Raw genomic sequence first — 18603 nt, 5'->3', positions numbered from 1 at the left:
TCATGAAACAGCCAGGAGCCCATGCAGTTATACCAGGATTATCAAGTTCTGAGATATGAAGAGTTTACTCATATTGCAACTACCAAGCAGGCAGACATTTATTAAGCACTTACTTTGTGCCTGGTGCTTTTCCAGGCCCTGGCCATGCAGTGACAGAAGTGAAACATGCTTGCACTTTAGGAGCTTACACTCTAGCTGGGGGAGACAACACACTTCTCTGTAGATCTGTACACATAAATACAAAGTGGTTTTGAGGAAAAGCACTAGGAAGTGAGCAGAAAACTTCACGTAGAAGGTGATATTTAAACCTTAAAGGCCAAAACTGGGGAAGAAGAGCACGGGGTGGGCAGACATGAGATAACACTCACACATGAGGAATGGTCAGAGGGCCAGGTAGGCTGGAACCAAGTATATTGAGGGGGTGTCGTATGTGTAATACGGTTGGAAAAGGAGGCTGGGGCTAGGTTGTGAACAGCTTTAAGTGACTGACAAGCAAAGGGTGAACGGGGCTTGAAATATAGAGTGGTTATGTTAGTAAAGAAGAAGGGAATGGATTGGATCCAAGAGATGTGATAGAGGTGGACATGAGAAGATTTGGAATCTGATGGGTCATGTGGGGTGAGAGTAAAGTTGAGGATTACACCAAGGTTATAAGTATGGGCAGTTGGTGGTAACCTTGTTGGTAATAGAAAAGTTCTGAAGAAGTATGGGTTTTGGGGAAAAGATTATGAGTTCAATTTTGACCATGTTGAGTTTGCCAGCCCAGCCTCCCAACTGGTATGTGGAGAGCCTCTGGTGCAAAGAAGAACAACCCTCCCTCTAACTTCAGGCCTCCCAGCTCCTGCTGCACCTGTCCTTTAAGGATAGGCACTCAAAAGATGAATATTCTTGCACCTGGTCATACCCTTCACATCCCAGTGACTCGGAACTCCTGTAGATTGTCCCAATCCCACTTCACATCCCCTGCCACCCAATTCCTCATTCATATCCCCCTCAGCCTTCCCATCCCAAAGTTTCATCCTTGCCTATTCCATAGGCAACAAGCTTTCCTTCATCTTAAATCTATTCCTCTCCCACCCCTTCCACATCTTAGCTCTTACTGAAATATGGCTCCCCCAGTGACATAGCCTCCCTGGCCATCCTTTCCAGTACTGGCTGTATCTTCACTCATTCTCCTTGGCTCACTAGTCGAGACTGGGGAGTTGACTATCCCTTGCTCCCCATTGCCACTCCCAGGTTCTCTCCCTTCCTCCTTCATTCACTAACCTCTTCCTTTGTGGTTCATGCTATTCACGTCTACCACCCAATCAAAATCCTGGTAGCAGTTGTCTACAGACTCCCCAGGTCACACCCCTTCCTTCCTCAATGAGTTCCATAACTGGCTTACAATTTTTCTCTTGTCCACAACTCCTGCCCTTATGCTAGGAGACACCAATGTATTGATTCTCCCTCAAATACCTGACCGTTCAGTTCCTCGACCTACTCTCCTCCTTTGAGCTATTCTTCCATCCCACCTCAGAGACTCACAAAGGTGGTCATACCCTCAATCTTGCCATCACCCACAAATGTGTCCTCCATGTTTAGGAATTCTGAAATCCCCTTATTCGACTATAATCTGTTGGCCTCTCACTTTCTGCTCTGCCTTCCCTCATAGAATCTACTTCTCATGCACACCTCCAGTGCCTTGACCCCTCAGTTCTCTCCCAGGCTATCTCCCCTGCACAATCCACTCTCTTTTTTTGTTTTTTCTTTTCAGTGAGGCAGTTGGAGTTAAGTGACTTGCCCAGAGTCACACAGCTAGTAAGTGTCAAGTGTCTGAGTCTGGATTTGAACTCAGGTCCTCCTGACTCCAAGGCTGGAGCTCTATCCATTGTGCCACTAGCTGCTCCCACTCTCTTCTCTTTTCCCTATCTCGACCTTTTCTTGAACCAGTTCAACTCTACAACGTCCCCCCCTTTATCATGTTGCTGATTATGCCCAGCCAAGCCTCAGCCTTGGATCACTCCCACCGTTCATTGAATTCTCTCCTGCTAAACAAAAGTAGAGAAAATCATACGACCATTCCAGCCGGATCCATTACACATTTATGTTACATCCTCAACTGGGCTTTCACTGCTGCTAAGCAATACTGTTATACCTCCCTGTCCCTCATCAATTCGTTCTCTACAGCAGCTCTTCCAAACTTTTCATCCACCTCAGCCCTCCCGTGGCTCTCCTCCCATCCCCACCCCGACTCTTTTAGCTGAGAACCTTGCCCTGTATTTTAGAGGAAAAAATTGCGGCCATTCACTGTGAACTCCTTCTCCCGTCTTCCTCATCTTCTGTCACTCAGATGCCTTCTCTCTGCCTCCTCCTTCGCCCCTGTTTCACATGATGAAGCGGCCTTACTCCTTAGTAAGGCTGATTCTTCTCCTTGTTCAGGTGATCCCATTTGATCTTATCTCCTCCATCAGACTATCACCTCCACTCTAACTTTAACATAATTTTTTTTTAATTTTTAATTTTTGGGTTTTGGGTTTTTTTGGTGAGGCAATCGGGATTAAGTGACTTGCCCGGGTTATACAGCTAGTAAGTGTCAAGTGTCTGAGCAGGATTTGAACTCAGATCCTCCCGACTCCAAGGCCAGACCTCTATCCACGGCACCGCCTAGCTGCCCCCTCTAACTTATTTTCAATCTCTCCCTCTCAGCTGACTCATTTCCTACTGCCTACAAACATACCCATGTCTCCCCTGTTCTGAAAAAAGAAACCCTCACTTGATCCTTCTATCCCTACTGACTATTGTCCTATGTAGCTAAACTCTTTGAAAAGGCCATCTATAATAGGTGCCTTCACTTTCTCTCCTCTCGGTGTCTTCTTAACTCCTTAAAATCTGGCTTCTGACCTTATTCCACCAAAACTGCTCTTTCCAAAGTTACCAGTGATTTCTTAGTTGCTAACTCCAGTGGCCTTTTCTCAGTCCTCATTCTCCTCGACCTCTTTGCAGCCTTTGAGACTGTTGCTCACTCTCTCCTCCTTGATAAATGCTGTCTCAGTTTTTCTTACACCACTCTCCTGATTCTCCTCCTACGTCTCTGACTGCTTCTCTGTCTCTTTTGCTGGATCCTCCTCCAGATTATGCCCTCTACCTGGGGTTCCCTCAGGATCCCTCAGGGTTCTGTCCTGAGCGCTCTTCTGCCTCTATACTACTTCACTTGGTGATCTCGTTAGCTCCCATGGATTTAATTACTATTTCTATGCTGATGATTCTCAAATCTGCCTTTCCTGCCCCAGTCTCTGCTGACCTCCAGTCTCACACAGATGCCTTTCACAGATCTCAAACTGCATGTCCAATGGAAACTTAAATTTGTTATGTCCAAACCAGAACTCATCCTTCCCTGTAAATCCTCCTCTACTCTTCTACCTTCCCTATAACTGTTGAGAGCAACTTCATCTTTCCAGTCCCTCAGGCTTAAAACCTAGAAATCACCCTGGATTCCTCATATCTCTCACCCCGCATATCCAAGCTATGGCCAAGGCCTGTTGATTTCACCTTTGCAACATCTCTTGAGTAAGCCCCCTTCTCTCCTCTGACACTGCCACCACTCTAGTGCAGGCCCTGATCATCTCACACCTCTGCAATAGCTTGTGGGTGGCTCTGCCTGCCTCAAATCTCTCCCCCTTCCAATCCATCTATATTCCAGACACACTGGACTACTGCTGTTCCCCAAACTCAACATTCTGTCTCCATCTCTGTGCCTTCACACACAAACTTCTTCTTCCCCATCACCTCTCAGAAGCCTTCATTTCTTTCAAGGCTTAGTTCAGCATGTTTCCCAGTCCTTTTCTATTCTTGCTCTTCTCAAACAATCTTGTGCTCACTTACCTGTGTACAAATATCTCCACAGTGCTCAGGGACTGTTTTGTGCTTTTGCCTTTGTATCCCCACGGCCTTGCAAAGTAAGCACCTAATAAATGTTAGTTGGATTGAAGTCCAGATAGTCCCTTTTCTGACTCAAAGTTCTTGTGCCCAGATGTACCCAGCTGTGCCAAGCATTCCTGATTGTTTTTCTGTGCTTGCACAACTCAGGTGTCCTCACCATTGAAAACAAATAAACAGGGACCAACCTTTTGGAATAGCAAGTACCTGAGTACTTATCCCAGATCAGTCAACAGTGAATGCAATGCTCAACACCCAGGGGGTCATTCCAGGAGCATTAAAATGGCATGTAGGATTTGGGATTTTTGCTGATTCATCTTGTTGTACGCTATATAAAATGCTTGTACCTACAGTCACTGCTTTGAATCATCTCAGTCAGGACAGTCAGCCCTAAGCTTGCTGTTCCTGGCAGTTTTCCACTTGGTTAATCCAGCCCTAGTCTCAATCAAGAAGCAGTCTGAGCCAGACACAGGGCTAAATGTTGAATATTTATATAGCACTTTTTAAGGTCTCACTGCTGAAAGATGAAGTGTCCTGTTCAGGGGACAGCCAGGATGTTAGTGTCCCTGGATCAAAGAGTACCTATTGGGGGAGTAACATGTAATTAGACTGGAAAGGTAGAAGGGCGCTAGGTTACGAAGGGCTTTGATTGCCAAACAAAGCATTTGGTATTTGCTCCTGGTGGCAACAGGAAGCTGCTGGAGTTTACTGAGTAGAGAGGAGTGACATGATTGGACCTGCACTTTAGGAAAATCCATCTACATTCTTATTAAACATATTTTCACATTAGTGATATTGTAAGGAAGAATTAGAACTAATGGGAGGAACCACCAGAAAGAGGAAACAAAACAAAAACAGAAGAAAAAAAATAGCAAACAGTATGCTTTGATCTGCATTCAAACTCCATAGTTCTTTCTTTGGATGTGGTTAGCATTTTCCATCATGAGACTTTTGGAGATGTCTTAGATCCTTGCATTGCTGAAAAGGGCTAAGTCTGTCAAAGTTATTCATAGCACAGTGTGACTGTTACTGTGTACAACGTTCTCCTGGTTCTGCTCACTTTGTGAAGTAATTCCTAAAAAGTAAGTTAGAGCCAGATTTTGGAAGGCTTAAATGTCAAGGTCTAAAGAGCCACTGAATATTTCTGAGTAGGGGGACTGACTTGGTTAGATTTGTGCTTTAGGCAATGACTATGTGAAAGATGGATTGAAAGCAGGCTAATGATTAATAGTGATAGCATATTATTATTCCATTTATCAGATGAAGCAATTGAGGCAAATCAAAGTTTAGTGACTTACCCAATGTCACACAGCTAATAAGTGTCTGAGGCTAGATTTGAACTCAGATCTTCTCAATTCCAAGTTCAACATTGTATGCACTGTGTCACCCAGCTGCCTTAAAATAGTAAAGGTACCCCAAGAAGTACTTTAGGTGCATCCACTGTGGAGGATTCACGGAGAGACTTGGACAAGAGTTATACAGACTGAGAAGGGTGAGATTGGTGCATTGTATACCAGTGAAAGAAGCACCTCCATGGATGAAATTAAGTTTTCATCATATTATCAAGCATTTTAATATATCCCTGTACTAGGCTATGGGGAAATGGCAAAAATAATAATAATAATAATAATAATAATTAAATAATGTTATTTCTCTTAGTTCCTTTTAGCAAAAGGGTTTGTTGTTGTTATTCAGTCATTTCTGACTCTTCATGATGCCATTTGGGGTATTCTTGGCAAAAATACTGGAGCAGTTTGCCATTTCCTTCTCCTGCTTATTTTACAGATGAGGAAACAGGCAAACAGGGTGAAGTGACTTGCCCTAAGTCCCACAGCTACTAAGTGTCTGAGGTCAGATTTGAATTCAGCCAGACGAGTCTTCCTGACTCTGGGCTTGGCACTCTAACAGACACTGCCCTAGCAAAGGGTTAAGTTTATACAAACTTACGTAGGGATTGGACCTGTGAATTCATTAGTATAGAAAACTACTGGGTGAAAAACCTCCCTCTACTAGTGCAAGGCAACATCTTCCCCACAACTTAGTGTCTTGAGAGTTGCTTTTAGAGAGAGTAAATGACATACCAGGGTCAGAAGGCTATTATGTCAGAGGTAGGACTTGAACCCTGGTCTTCTTGGCTTAGAGGCTAGTTGTCTCCTTATGTTTTCTTGCATACAATTACACAAGTAATTATTTAAATTACCATAATGGTGTTAACTGGATCCAGTCATAATTACTCGGTAATTATATTATTCTGCCTCCTTTGGGATATCCTAAGTCTTTTTTCCCTATTTGATATAGTTAGTATTTTCAGCATATTGTATTTTAAGATCATGGAGAGCTGGGAACTGTGTGCTTTTAGACTTCAACCACTGAGGATCTATATCATGTTGGCCACAAGTTGAATCATAGAATCATAGAGTTTAAAATGAACTTTGAGAGGTCATTCAAGATGCCTCTCATCTTCTGCCTTGAAATCATTCTGATTCCAAAAGCTAACATTTGGATAATAGTAATATATAAAATCTTGTTGGTTCCTTTTACTAGACAGCTGTTTAGAAGCACTATCTAGACTGATAGAACAGGTAATTGTACAGTACTTTGAAATTTTTAAGGTATAGTCTCCGTGGGAAAAACCATGTTGGTCCAGTGTGTGCCATAAAATTTCCTCCTCAAGTCTGGTTTTTATGAAAAGCTTAAATACGTCCTATTCAATGACTAGTTCTTGGCCTCTGACTTTTTTTTTCCCAAAAAGAGCTCAGTTTAGAAATATGGCTTCAATTTAGCATTATGTCTTTTTAGACTGGTACATCAGGATCATAGGCAATAAATGTCAAATGCTTTGCAACCACTTATACTTAAAACACTATATAAATGCAAACTATTCTTAAGCTATTTATGCAAAATAATTTTTGGATGACTTATGTGACATGAACTTATACAATGGAAACCTTTGTTCGATCTGATTATGTTTCTTATTTTGGTGTGCCTACCATAGAAACTAATTCAATTAAAATTGTTATGAACTTAAGAAATCTTTTTTGAATGGAAATTATTGAATCCCTTATTAAAATAAACTTGTGGATCATATCGTAAAAAATTTAGCTCTTAACAATTCACTAACTTAATAAACTTTGAAAATATGTAATAAACTTTGAAAATATGTAAGCTAGAACAGTTGTTTGGTTTTTGTTTCTCACAGGTTTGTAGACAAGAAGGAGAGGTTAAGCCATCTTAAAAGCAAACAGGATGAATTCCGAAAAGAGTAAGTTAGTTATTTGCAGATTCCATTTGCCCCTATACCATGTTTTTTGTCTATATATGTTACGATATGCAGACATGCCTTTTGAATGTGGTGGTGGTAATTGTCCTGGATAATATATATGGAGTCCTCTTCTCCCTACACTTTCCCAAAGGTGTATGTTGGAGAGTGGGGTCCAAATATGGGACTCTCTAAAGACTTTATACTTGGAGAAAGATTGGACAGCTAGGAAATGTTGAGGTCATATCTATGGTAGTGTACTGGTCTCAGAACGAAAAATTTGGAGGTAATTAAGCAAAAGCTAGTGGTGGCTGCATCAGAAATTAGCCATCACAATCTGTCTTTCCAGACTAATTCCCTATATGAATCCTTGTCTTCAGTTAAATTAGCCTACTAATAGTTCTTAACCTGAGGTCCTAGTCTTGTTTTTAGTAATATTTTTATAACTGTATTTCAAGATAAATGGTTTCCATTACATTTATTTTATGGGGCCAGTCGGTGGTGTAGTAAATCAGTCGCCAGGCCAGGAGTCAGGAAGACTTGATTTCAAATCCAGCTCCAGATGCTTACTAGCTGTGTGACCCTGGGCAAGTCATTTAACCCTATTTTCTCAGTTGTCTCATCTGTAAAATGAGCAAGAGAAGGAAATGGCAAATCACTCCAGTAACTTTGCCAAGAAAACCCCAAGTGGGTTCACGAAGAGTTGGACAAAACTGAGATGACTGAACAACAAAATTTTATCTTATGCATTTAAAAGCATTGTTCTAAGAAGAGGTCCATAGGCTCTACCAGTTTGTCAAAGGTATCCATGACACAAAAAAATGTTGGTTTTTTGTCTTCAAACACCGTTTCACTAACAGGAAATTTCTTCAGGAAATTGTAGCTCATTTATGATCTTGACATTTTCTTCATAAGGAAGAGCCAATTTTATATCCATTCCTTGTTTTGATCCCATATAACATTATCACTTGTCTTCTTCACTAGATATGGCTTAGAATGACTTTTGGCTCCAAAAATAAATCTGTCTTCAGATATCAGCAGTTTGCCACTGTTCTACATATTCCAGAGATTATATTTGCTAAAGGCGTGCTCAAGGGCATTCCAAAAAAGGAGTTCCAGAAATGTTTTGAGCAATGATACGTTTTGTTTTGTTTTTTTATCTCTTATGCCAGTTTAAAGATTGGCCAATTTACTGAAGTATCATTTATATTGTTACGACACTTACATAATACTTGTTAACTGATTAGCTTTGTTTATGCCTTCTATTCCCAACTAGATTGTAATCTCCTTGAAGACGATTGTGATCCCTTAAACTTATTTAGAACCTCTCCCTGAGAACTTGACACAATGCCTTACATACCAAAACTGTTCAGTAAATTAATGGGAAGAAGGTTACATAAAAGGTTATAGTCTTTTAACAAGTTGGAGAAAAGGGGGACAAGTGAGAGAGATGAGAGCTGGGGATTGCAAAGGATCTTCAGAGGGCAGTGAGCTGGGAGAGGAAGGTCTTATTTACATGAATCTCTAATGTTCTAGGCTCCACTGGGGGGAAAATTAGCCATGTACAAAAAAAGTTATTCTTTCAGAAAAATCTACTTCCTACTGGTGAAATATTGTTTTATAATTGACTTTAATATTTGTTTTTCTCCTTTATAGTGTGCTTAAGGCCATTATGGAAGGAAAGTGGATAACAGATCAGTTGGTGAGTTATGGAAATTTTTTAACAAAAATTTTATTTTAATATGATTTTAAAAAATCTTATTGTTTATTTTTTATGATTCCTTAAATGTAAGATTTCCTATTTCAAGGCTTTTTTCTTTTTTAAAATCAAGTTGGAGCCCAAATACTCAATTTTTCTACAAGGGTGTCACCTGTGTTTATCACTGAATGATTTTCTTATATATTTAAATATTTAGTAAAAAGGAAAACATAAACAAAAACTTCAAAACATTGCTTCTTGAATATAGTTTATCACAAATTTTCCTCCTAAGCTTTTATTTATTCTGGGTTATTTTAAAATATTTTTAAGAGAAAGTGTCTTTCTGTCTTTAACAGAGAGACTTGGAGGTATTAATGTTACATTGCTGGACCTTTTTTGCTGTAACTACTTGTAACCAAAATTGTTTTTAATGAATCTCTAATTGTCCATGTCTATAAGAATGTGGAGCTTTTTGAGTTAGAGGGTGGCAGCTCAGCTGTAGTAAAGCTTATTTGGATTTAATAGAATATCTGATAGAGTAGCTGGGAGATTTTAACACTTCCCAGAAACACTCCAACCAGCTAAGAATTGTTCCATTTTGGGGAGTGTACTTTACTTCATTTTGGGGAAGTTATATTTAATCTTGTGTAAGAAGAAGCATTTCCAAATTAAAGAGATTTTTGGTCATATGACATTTATTCATCATAAAACTTGAACTTCTCAAATATTTATCGTGTGTTATTTTTTCAGAGATGGAAAATAATGTCCTGTAAGCTGAGAATTGAACAGCTGAAACAAACAATATGTAAAGGAAATGAAGAAATGACAAGAAGTAAGGATTTTGACCCAGATAATTACATCGAAATTGACTTGCTATTAGGAGACAAATTCAAGTGATATATTCTCTTTCCTTTTTTGCTAAAGTGTTCTGCTTGTCTGGATGTTTTGATAGAGGTGATCATGATGCCAATGAGTTGAATTGAAAAGGACCTTAAAGGCCATCTACATCTAGTTCAGCTCATACCAGATCAGAAATCACCTCAACAGTATCCCTCCAAAGTGACATGTAAAGAAAATTAAGAAATGACAGGAAGTAGCATTTTGATCCTAGTAATTACATTAAAATTGACCTGATGTGAAGGGACAAATTCAAGTGGTATATACTTCTTCCTTGGGCTTTTTGTTTGTTTTGATAAAGTGTCTGGAAATTTTAATGGAAACAGTAGCAGTGACAATATTACAACATAAAAATAGAGGATTATCTAATGATATGTTGCTTTTCTGGATTTAAAAATAGTTTTGTGGCTTTGCTCCTTGCTCTTTTGGCATCAAAGGCCCTCCATTTTGTCCAGTTGGCAGCAGATCTGGTCAGGCAGCACAGAGGCATGGTCCTTGTTCCTGACAGATGATAAAGTGTTCTGCAACAGTTCTCTTTTGCCTCTCCCTCCATGGATTTCTAGACATTTCTAGATCGTTATTTAAGACTCAGCATATGGTTCCACTGACCATGGGAAATGGTTTAAAAATTGTCCGTTCAGGTCAAGCTTGGACAACCACTTGTAAGGGAGGTCATAAACAAAATTTCTTTCAGGTACGAATTGATAGATAATCTCTCAAGTACCTCCCAATTCTGTGGTTCTATGAAATATTTTTATAAAGGAGGATTGTTCTGTCACAATTCAGGGTTTAGAGGGTAATTTCAAGGGTCTTAAAAGAGTACCATGCATGGCAATCCTGTCACCACAATGTGATCCACCTCAGTTTTACATCTGTACTTCATGGGCATCAATTTGTTTGACATTGTTCCTTTATCTCTTGATATTTGCTGATGATCCACAGTTTGTTAGGCTTCTGTAGAATGTTAATATAGTGGAGTCTTGATTCTCTTAGAAGCTTACAAGTTAAGGTTTCATGAGGCCTATCTTTATAGATTGTGCATATAAGAAAAGAAGCTAATTAAAATTACAGTCATTGTGTGGCCAATGGGATGGGGAGAACTTCCAGTTGTAGAAACTCCCTTCATCATGCAAAATGGCACATGTTCTGCAACTTAGTTCTTAGAAAGTTGCCTGCAGCACCAAAATTAAGTGACTTGCCCAGATCTTCATAACTGAGATTGGCTCTTTATCTACTTCTCTGAGTTTTGGATAGATCAAAGATATTTACCAGTTGGTATTGTGGAGAAAAAGAAAAAGACAGCATGAAGATTGGGTAACCATTAGCATGCAGAAAAAGAAGAAAGAATATAAAGTCTTTAAGGCTCTAAGTGTGCATAATCAGAGTTGGGAAGGTAGTTCTTATGATATTAGCATGGCCACTGGGTTAAATTTTAAATTATAATAAGAAATCAAAGTAGTTATCAGAAAGATGAGTAGGGATAGTGAATTAAGGAATTGGGCAAAGTTAAGATCATAAAAATAAATTAAATAGCCTAAAAAGCAAAAGAGTAAAATAAGAACGGAAAATCACAACATTTGGAGAGACCTAACTTGAGTAAGAATGTTGTTGACAAACCCAGACAGAAGTATAAAAAGTAATTCAGTTGAAACAACTTTTATTAAGTTCTTACTGTGTGCAAGACAATCAGAAATCTAAATTGAACTAAAAATGAGAGTTCAGAGATCTTGAATAGGAGAAGTGATTTTCATTCAGTGTGTATTTTGTAAATCTTCAGGTACAAGGAGTTTACTAGATAGCTTGAGGAATACAAAGTCCTGCTTCCGATTCTTATCAACTGTGTGACCATTAATTTGCCAGCACTTAAGGAAACTCTAAAACTTTAAGTTAAAGAAGCTGCTGATCTGCAGCAGTGAGAGATGCGTCTTTTTGTTGTTCAGTTGTCGTGTCTGACTCTTTGTGACTCCATTTGGGGTTTTCTTGGCAAAGATACTGGAGTGGTTTGCCATTGCCTTCTTCAGTTCATTTTACAGGTGAGGAAACTGAGGCAAACAAGGTAAAGCAACTTGTCCAGGGTCATACAGCTAGTAAAATGTCTGAGGCCAGATTTGAACTCAGGAAGATGAGTCTTCCTGACTCCTGGCCTGACACTCTATATACTGTGCCACCTGTCTGTGATAGGTGTGCTATCACAGATCTGTCACAATTCCGAAGTATGCAGGATGAAACATGTCTCCATATGGAGAGCTGATACGTTCAGTGCAGATTGAAGCTTGTTTTCTTCTCTTCCTTTGTTCTCTTCCTTTCTTTTTCTTTCTTTTTTTGGGGGGGTTAATGCAGGAATTTGTTTTGCATGACTGTGTGTATATATATATATATTTTTTTCTTTTAATGGGTTTTGGGTTTTTTTTGCCTTCTCAGTGAGTAGAGCAGGGGAAGAAGGAAAGTGAGAATTTGGAACTGAAAATAAAATAAAATTGAATTTTTAAAAATTGTTGTAAGAGTTCACAGAATCTGATTTGAGATAGAAGTCACCTCAGAGGCCATCCAGCCTGATCTGTACATGAATAGAAATCACCTCTCCAGCATCCCAGATACATGGTCATCCAGCCTTTGCTTGAAGACCCCACCTTCTGACGTAGTCCATTAAACTTTGGGGGAGCTCTCTTTGTTAAAAAGGTTTTCCCTTGTATTGAGCCTAAATCTGCCTCTAAACTTCTCATTTTGTTCTTAGTTCAGCTTTTCTGGTGCCAAGCAGAACAAATCTAATCTTTTTGTCTCTTGACATTGATTCAGATCCTTAAGAATAACTATCATTTCCATGTCCAGATCTTCTTTTCTTTAGGATAAATGTCCCCAGCTCCTTCATTAGTCCTCATATGGCGTGGGCCACAGGCCTCTCCCTATCCTGGTTATCCTCTTCTGAATGCTCTTCCATTTATCAGTCTCCTTCCTAAAGTGGATTATGCATATGTTACTGTAGGCCTAGGGTTCTTAACCTGAGATCCATGAACTTCTTTTTTTAATGTTTATAGCTATTATAATTGGTTTCCTTTGTAAACCTCTTTCTTAATGGAGCTTAAGGTGACATTCCATTTTTTTATCATCATGTTGTATTGTTAATCATATTAAGTTTGTTTTCCAGTAAAACCTACAAATTTGTTGTCTAGTATCTATACTTCCCATATTATATTTTTAAAGTTGATTTTTTTTTAACCTAGTAGGATGTTATATGAATGCTTATTCTGTAGTCTGATGTATTAACAATTCTTTCTAGTGTGGTGACCTGAGAATTTGGTTAGCAGGCCCAAGCTATTCACGACTTCTTTTAAATCAGTGATTAAAATGGCAAAAAAAAAAAACACAGGGCCAAGACAGCTCTGAGATTTCTACCTGAGACCTCTCTCCAAGTTGATACTTCCTTATTATTGACTTCTTTTAGGGTTTGGCCATATCTACCCAGTTGCTTATCTGCTGAACTATACCATCATCTAGCTCTACCTTGTCCATAAAGTTTGAGAGACTTTGTCACATAACATAGCTGAAATCTAGGAAAACTAAGTCATTTACCTAACATAGTTTAATATTCTTGTCAAAAAAAATATAAAGAAATAAGGTTAGAATGGCAGGATTTTTTCTTGATGAATCTATGTTGCCTATGTTATTGCAGCTTCCTTTTGAAATATTCACAAACTGGCCCTTCAGTAATACATTTTAGAATTTGAAGTTCACTCTCTTCCCTTTTTGAAAAACCAAGACGATGTTTGCCCATCTCTAGTCTGTCGGCATCTCTCCCATTCCCTGCGATCTTTCAGATACCCCTCATAGCAACTCATTAATAATGCTTGCCAGTTTTTGCTACTCTTGGATGTAGTTTGTCTGGACTTATGAAAGTCATCTAAATTCTCTCATTATTTCCTTATTTTGGTTTGTAACTCCCTGCTAACTACTTATGTTCTGTCCTTTGCAGGCTAAAGAGAATTCTGCTTGACAGAGTAACAAAAGGAATTGGCTTTTCCTTCTTATTGTTCTCCATTAGTCATCCCCCCATCCAAAAAAAGAACCCTTTTTGTCTTTAGGAGTCATCACTCACCCCCATAAGCACTCTTTAAGTAACTCCTCCAGAGTTGTGCCAGTTTATGTTGTTTTCCCATTATGTTCATTTGTTCCCATTTTTAGTACATATCTTTTTAAAAATCCAAGCTGATTGTTTTATTTACTTTCACCTAAATCTCTTTGGATAGCTTCCCTTTTTCATTCTCATCAGAATTATTTCCTTTGCATTGACATAATTGTGAGCTTTCCACCTGGCTGGCTTGCTCCATGGCATTTTGCACCATGAGATACTATTGATCCTTTCCCTTAATTTCTTTGAAATGTATTTCCCTCAAATTTAGGATTTACATAAGTCTTTTCCCAGATTTTCTCTCCTTTTTCCAAATCCCAAGATAGAGGGATGATATCCCTTCGAGGTTCTTATGATTTCTGCTTCAGCAACCTATGCTACCTTATTGGTCCAGCGTCCCTGTTAAATACAGGCAAGAATTAATTAGCTGCAGTGTTTTTGGTAGAGAGAAAGGTCCAGCACATGTCCTAATAGTTAAAATGTTCCATTCATCATCTGTTTCAGATCTGATCCATTTCCCAAACTAAATAGCTATTTCCTTCTACTCTTCAGGCAGTGTCAAATGCTTTCATAATAATGACTGTTCCTATTTATTCCTCCACTGATCCTCATTCAAATGTTCTCTACCGTATTTCCTTCTGGTTCCTAAACTTCATAAGAATATCTTTTGAATATACAGTGCTACTCTTTATTCTCTCCTTATCCCCACCCTCTTTTATTCCATTCTTCGGGACTTGACTCTAGTTGATAGCCTTTAATTCAGATTTACCTCAAGCTGAGATTTGATTGTTTATTGCCCACATTTTGTTCATTTGTGTATAGACATCTGAAGCCATAGACTTCTTTTTTGCTGGCTCTCACCTTAGACTTTGTCTTAGGTGAATTACTGAGCCTCTCTATTGCTAGTCTTCTTCCTTTGGTATAGCTGCTATTACTCTCTCTGATAGTCAGCTTAACAGATGTAGGTAGGTAGTTTTTTTATTCCCTCCATATTTTCATATTTAAAATCGTCTTGATCTAGTTCCCAAGCCTCCAGGCAAATAGGGCATTCCAAAAGTCTTAGTACAGTTTTAAGTTTTAATAACTTTAGAAGTACAAATCCTACAAACTTTCAAAAATCATAAAGCACTTGAAAGCTCATTTAAATTTCTTTAACACTTTAGTTTGGTGAAATTTGAATGGTAAAGTTTTCATTTTCACAAGATAGGGCACCTCTCATTATGCAGCCGTTTCTGGATAACATTTTCTGAGACTAGTGAATTGGTTGAGGCCTCACTTATCTCTGTTAGGCTTCTTCTTTTCTACTCATGTAAAAATGATTGTATATGCATCAAAAACCTCATTTTTAAAAAAAGATTTGCATTACATATGCAAAGTTTGAAAATTAACTAGAATGATGTATAGCACAAAACAGTGGATATATTGAATTTTAATAAGAAATGTCAGTATTTAGAATTTTTAAGTAACCCTTTATGTTTTTTTCTAAGTTTGTAGCATTTATGCTTCTGAAATTATTAAAGATTAAACTTTCCTAAGACCTTTGGGTCACACTGTATATTTTTTAGCCATTCTGGAGTTTGTTGTTGACACGTGATCTCTTGGCAGTCTATAGGATTCTGTATTTCAGTGGGCATTGATACATTTTCCATTGTCTTAAAATATTGAAGAGACTTTTGTATTCTCTTTGAGGATTTCCTACTCATCTTCCTTTGGTTTGGAATTAATTGATTTATCTTCTTGTGTTCTAGGCTTTTATTGAGGTTTTTCCTCTTGAAATCTTTGGCATTTCAGCATTTTGTTCATATTCCCCCATCTGTCACTTTCTGGCCATCCTGTATCTCCTTTGTTCTTGGTATGCAAGGCTGTCTCAAACTTCAAGCATTGTGGGACACAGCATTCATCAGCCTGTGAATGTGCCCTGAACACCCTCTGGGAGGACAGAACTAACCTCAGATGGGTTTCAGCCCTTCAAGAAATAAATCTGCTACAAACTTACAAAAAGCATCACTTGAAAATTTATTTTAATTTCAAGGTTTTGTCAAACCCTTAAAATAAATGACCAAAGAGCTCATAAAGGTTATAGGCAAAAACCCTTCTTTATTCTGTTGGAGGAGAGAAACTACACATGTGTGCTAAGGTCTTCTCTAAGGAGGAAGCCCAATGCAGCAAGGCCAAGCCTTGATACATATAATAGTGGCTAGACAAAGAAACATTCAGTGGACTGTAGCCGTGACAGGGAGGGGGTAACAGCAACAGCGAGGCAAGTTTGATTCATAGCAGGGCTTCATGACTGGAATGTGGTTCCTGCAGGTGCTTATCTGACTTCAGGGACCATGTGGAGCTGGTGTGAAACAATTCTGTGATTTTGCTGTAGCAGAGTTCATCCAGAGGCCGAGCACAAAGGATTGTTGTTATGCCAAGCTCAGGGCACAGCTTGCTTGCTGGGCCTTACCTCTGGAAAACAGGGGGTCTCCTAATAGTTAAAAGAGAAAGATGGCTTTAGCATGGTGGTCTTGACAATTTCAACTCCTTTTTAGGGCCAGTACAGCCATCCATGCTAAGATCCCTCCCCAGTTTTTCCCCAAGTTCTCCTTTCTTTTTCCCATTTGGGCTAAATGAGCATCAGACACTTTTTTCAGGGTTAAGGACAGGGAAGGATGTTCTGGGCAGAATTTTTGCAGCCTTGGGCTGGGGGCATTTTTAAAGGCATCATGTTTTAAACATAGCTGCTGAAGGGGATCCCCTCCTCCACCCTTCTTCTGTCTACTAAATGTGGTAAAGTACAATCAGTATCTGCCATTCCTTAGGGTGAGGATGGGAGTGTTTCTGACAGAATCTCTGTAGCAGAAGGGGCAGTTGTGACAAATTTCAAGGTATTTGCTCATAGCTTTCTGAATATGTGACCTGGGGAAACAGCAGACTTTTCTACAGATTGAGAAATAGCTGCCTCATTGCCCCTCAACAGGGAGTCACTAATTGTCACTAATTGTCTTTTCTTTCTCTGACCCTTCTTAGATGATCTCTCACTCAGCATTACCTATGAAGTTGCATTTGTCAACAAGCATTTATTAATTAAATACCTGCCCTGTTCCAGGCACTGAGCTAAGCGCTGAGGATAAGAAGGCTAAAGTAAAGCAGTACTTACCCTCAAGGAACTTAAATTCTAATGAGCACTGGAAGGTTCAGATTGTCTCTCCCTTCCTCTACTCCCCTACCCTCATGCCTGTTGGCTCTAAAGTGTTCTTTAGTCCTTTCCCTTCTTCCTCATTGTCCTATTCATCCAAATTCCAGCTTTGTGATCCAAGCCCGGATTACCCTTTGCCTCTTGGGATGTTTTTTCTTTGTTTTCCTTGAAATGCTACTTCTGTTCCCAAGAAACACTTCCCTCTAATAACCTGGAGAATTGAGAAGCATTCTTACATTCCTTTCCCTTTTTTCTTTATTAGGGATACCAAGCTACATTTTGTATACATGTTCAGTCAACAGACTTTTATTAAACTCCCACCCCCTGTGCAATCCATTGTGTTAGACTTTTAAGATACCAAGACAAAAACAAAAATCATCCTATTAAGGAACTTAACAGCTACCTGGTTGGCTTCTCTGCTGTTCCGTGAACGCCTCATTTCTCCACCCTTGGCATTTTTGCTGGCTGTCCCTCATACCTGGGGTGCTCTCCCTCCTCCTCCCTGCCTCCTGCGTTCCCTGGCTTTCTTCATGCCTCAGCTAAACTCCCACCTTCTCTGAGAAGCCTTCCCCCGCCCCTCTGAGCTCTAGGCCTTCCCGTTTTTGTACGCATGTATAAGCTCCAGGGACTGTCTTTTGCCTTTCTGTGTATCCCTAGTGCTTAGTGCAGTGCCTGGCACATAGCATGCCCTTGATAAATGTTTTATAGCTGGCTGCTCTTTTCTACATTCTCCAGGCAAAGCTGGCCATTCTTTGGCCCATACACGTTCCCTCTTCTGTCCCAGATGCATGTGTTTTACTTGGTGTTTCATACGCCTGGAATGTCCTCCCCTCTCTTCCCCTGCCAAAGCCCAGCTCAGATTCCTTCTTCATGAAGCCCTCCTCCATGAAGTCCTCCTTAATTCCCTGGTTGGTAATTATTACCTTGGACCTCAGCTAGCTCTTGTAACTCTCTGATGCTTTTGTCATGTGTGTTAAGGTTATTTTTGAAACTTCTCCTCCTCACAAAAGCAGGGAGAATATTTTTCTAAATTTTGCCAGAAATTGAAGTCAAGCCTATACCAATCTGTAGTGGGACTCATCTACCCTGCTTCCCTTTCCTAAAGAAGGACCGCCTTTCCTTTTGTTGTGTCTGGTAGCATGTCTCCTGTTCCTTATGAAAGTTTTACGACTCACTGACTATGAGTCATATCTTTGGTTTGCTCAGGGTCCCAAGATGTAGTTCATCTGGGTCTGGTGACTTGAATATGTTGGTGCTCAGTATCTTAGCATTTCCTTATTTATCTTAGCTCTCTGTTTCCTGTTGAACTATATTTGCTGTGTCTGTAGGTCATTCTCCTTGGTAGAAAAAAAAAAAAGAAGCATAATAAAAGTTGAGTCGTTCTGTCTTTTCTCTGTCATCAGGTATTAAAATACACCAGATGGCAGTATTTTCCTTGTTTGACCTTACTTAACTCATTTCACCAGTATGTTTTTTCCCCATTTTGTAAATTCTTAACTTAATAAACACTAAATTAAATG

The 18603-nt window shown here is 39.3% G+C and overlaps 1 protein-coding gene across 2 annotated transcripts in view; it reads left to right on the top strand.

The window, feature by feature from the left end:
- Nucleotides 1-18603, top strand: part of ATG14 (autophagy related 14) — a 59945-nt gene that overhangs the window by 23042 nt on the left and 18300 nt on the right. For both annotated transcript variants that reach the window (XM_020986432.2, XM_078151501.1), the window contains exons 2-4: nucleotides 7118-7180; nucleotides 8834-8879; nucleotides 9627-9708. In XM_020986432.2, coding sequence (XP_020842091.1) covers nucleotides 7118-7180; nucleotides 8834-8879; nucleotides 9627-9708 — 191 coding nt within the window. The remainder of the gene's footprint in view (nucleotides 1-7117; nucleotides 7181-8833; nucleotides 8880-9626; nucleotides 9709-18603) is intronic.

This window comes from Phascolarctos cinereus, unplaced genomic scaffold (assembly GCF_003287225.1).
Source record: "Phascolarctos cinereus isolate Bilbo 61053 unplaced genomic scaffold, phaCin_HiC Scaffold_3;HRSCAF=262, whole genome shotgun sequence".
NCBI lineage: Eukaryota > Metazoa > Chordata > Mammalia > Diprotodontia > Phascolarctidae > Phascolarctos > Phascolarctos cinereus.
The sequence above is the reverse complement of the archived record's forward strand: the minus strand, read 5'-3'. Positions and strand labels throughout refer to the sequence as shown.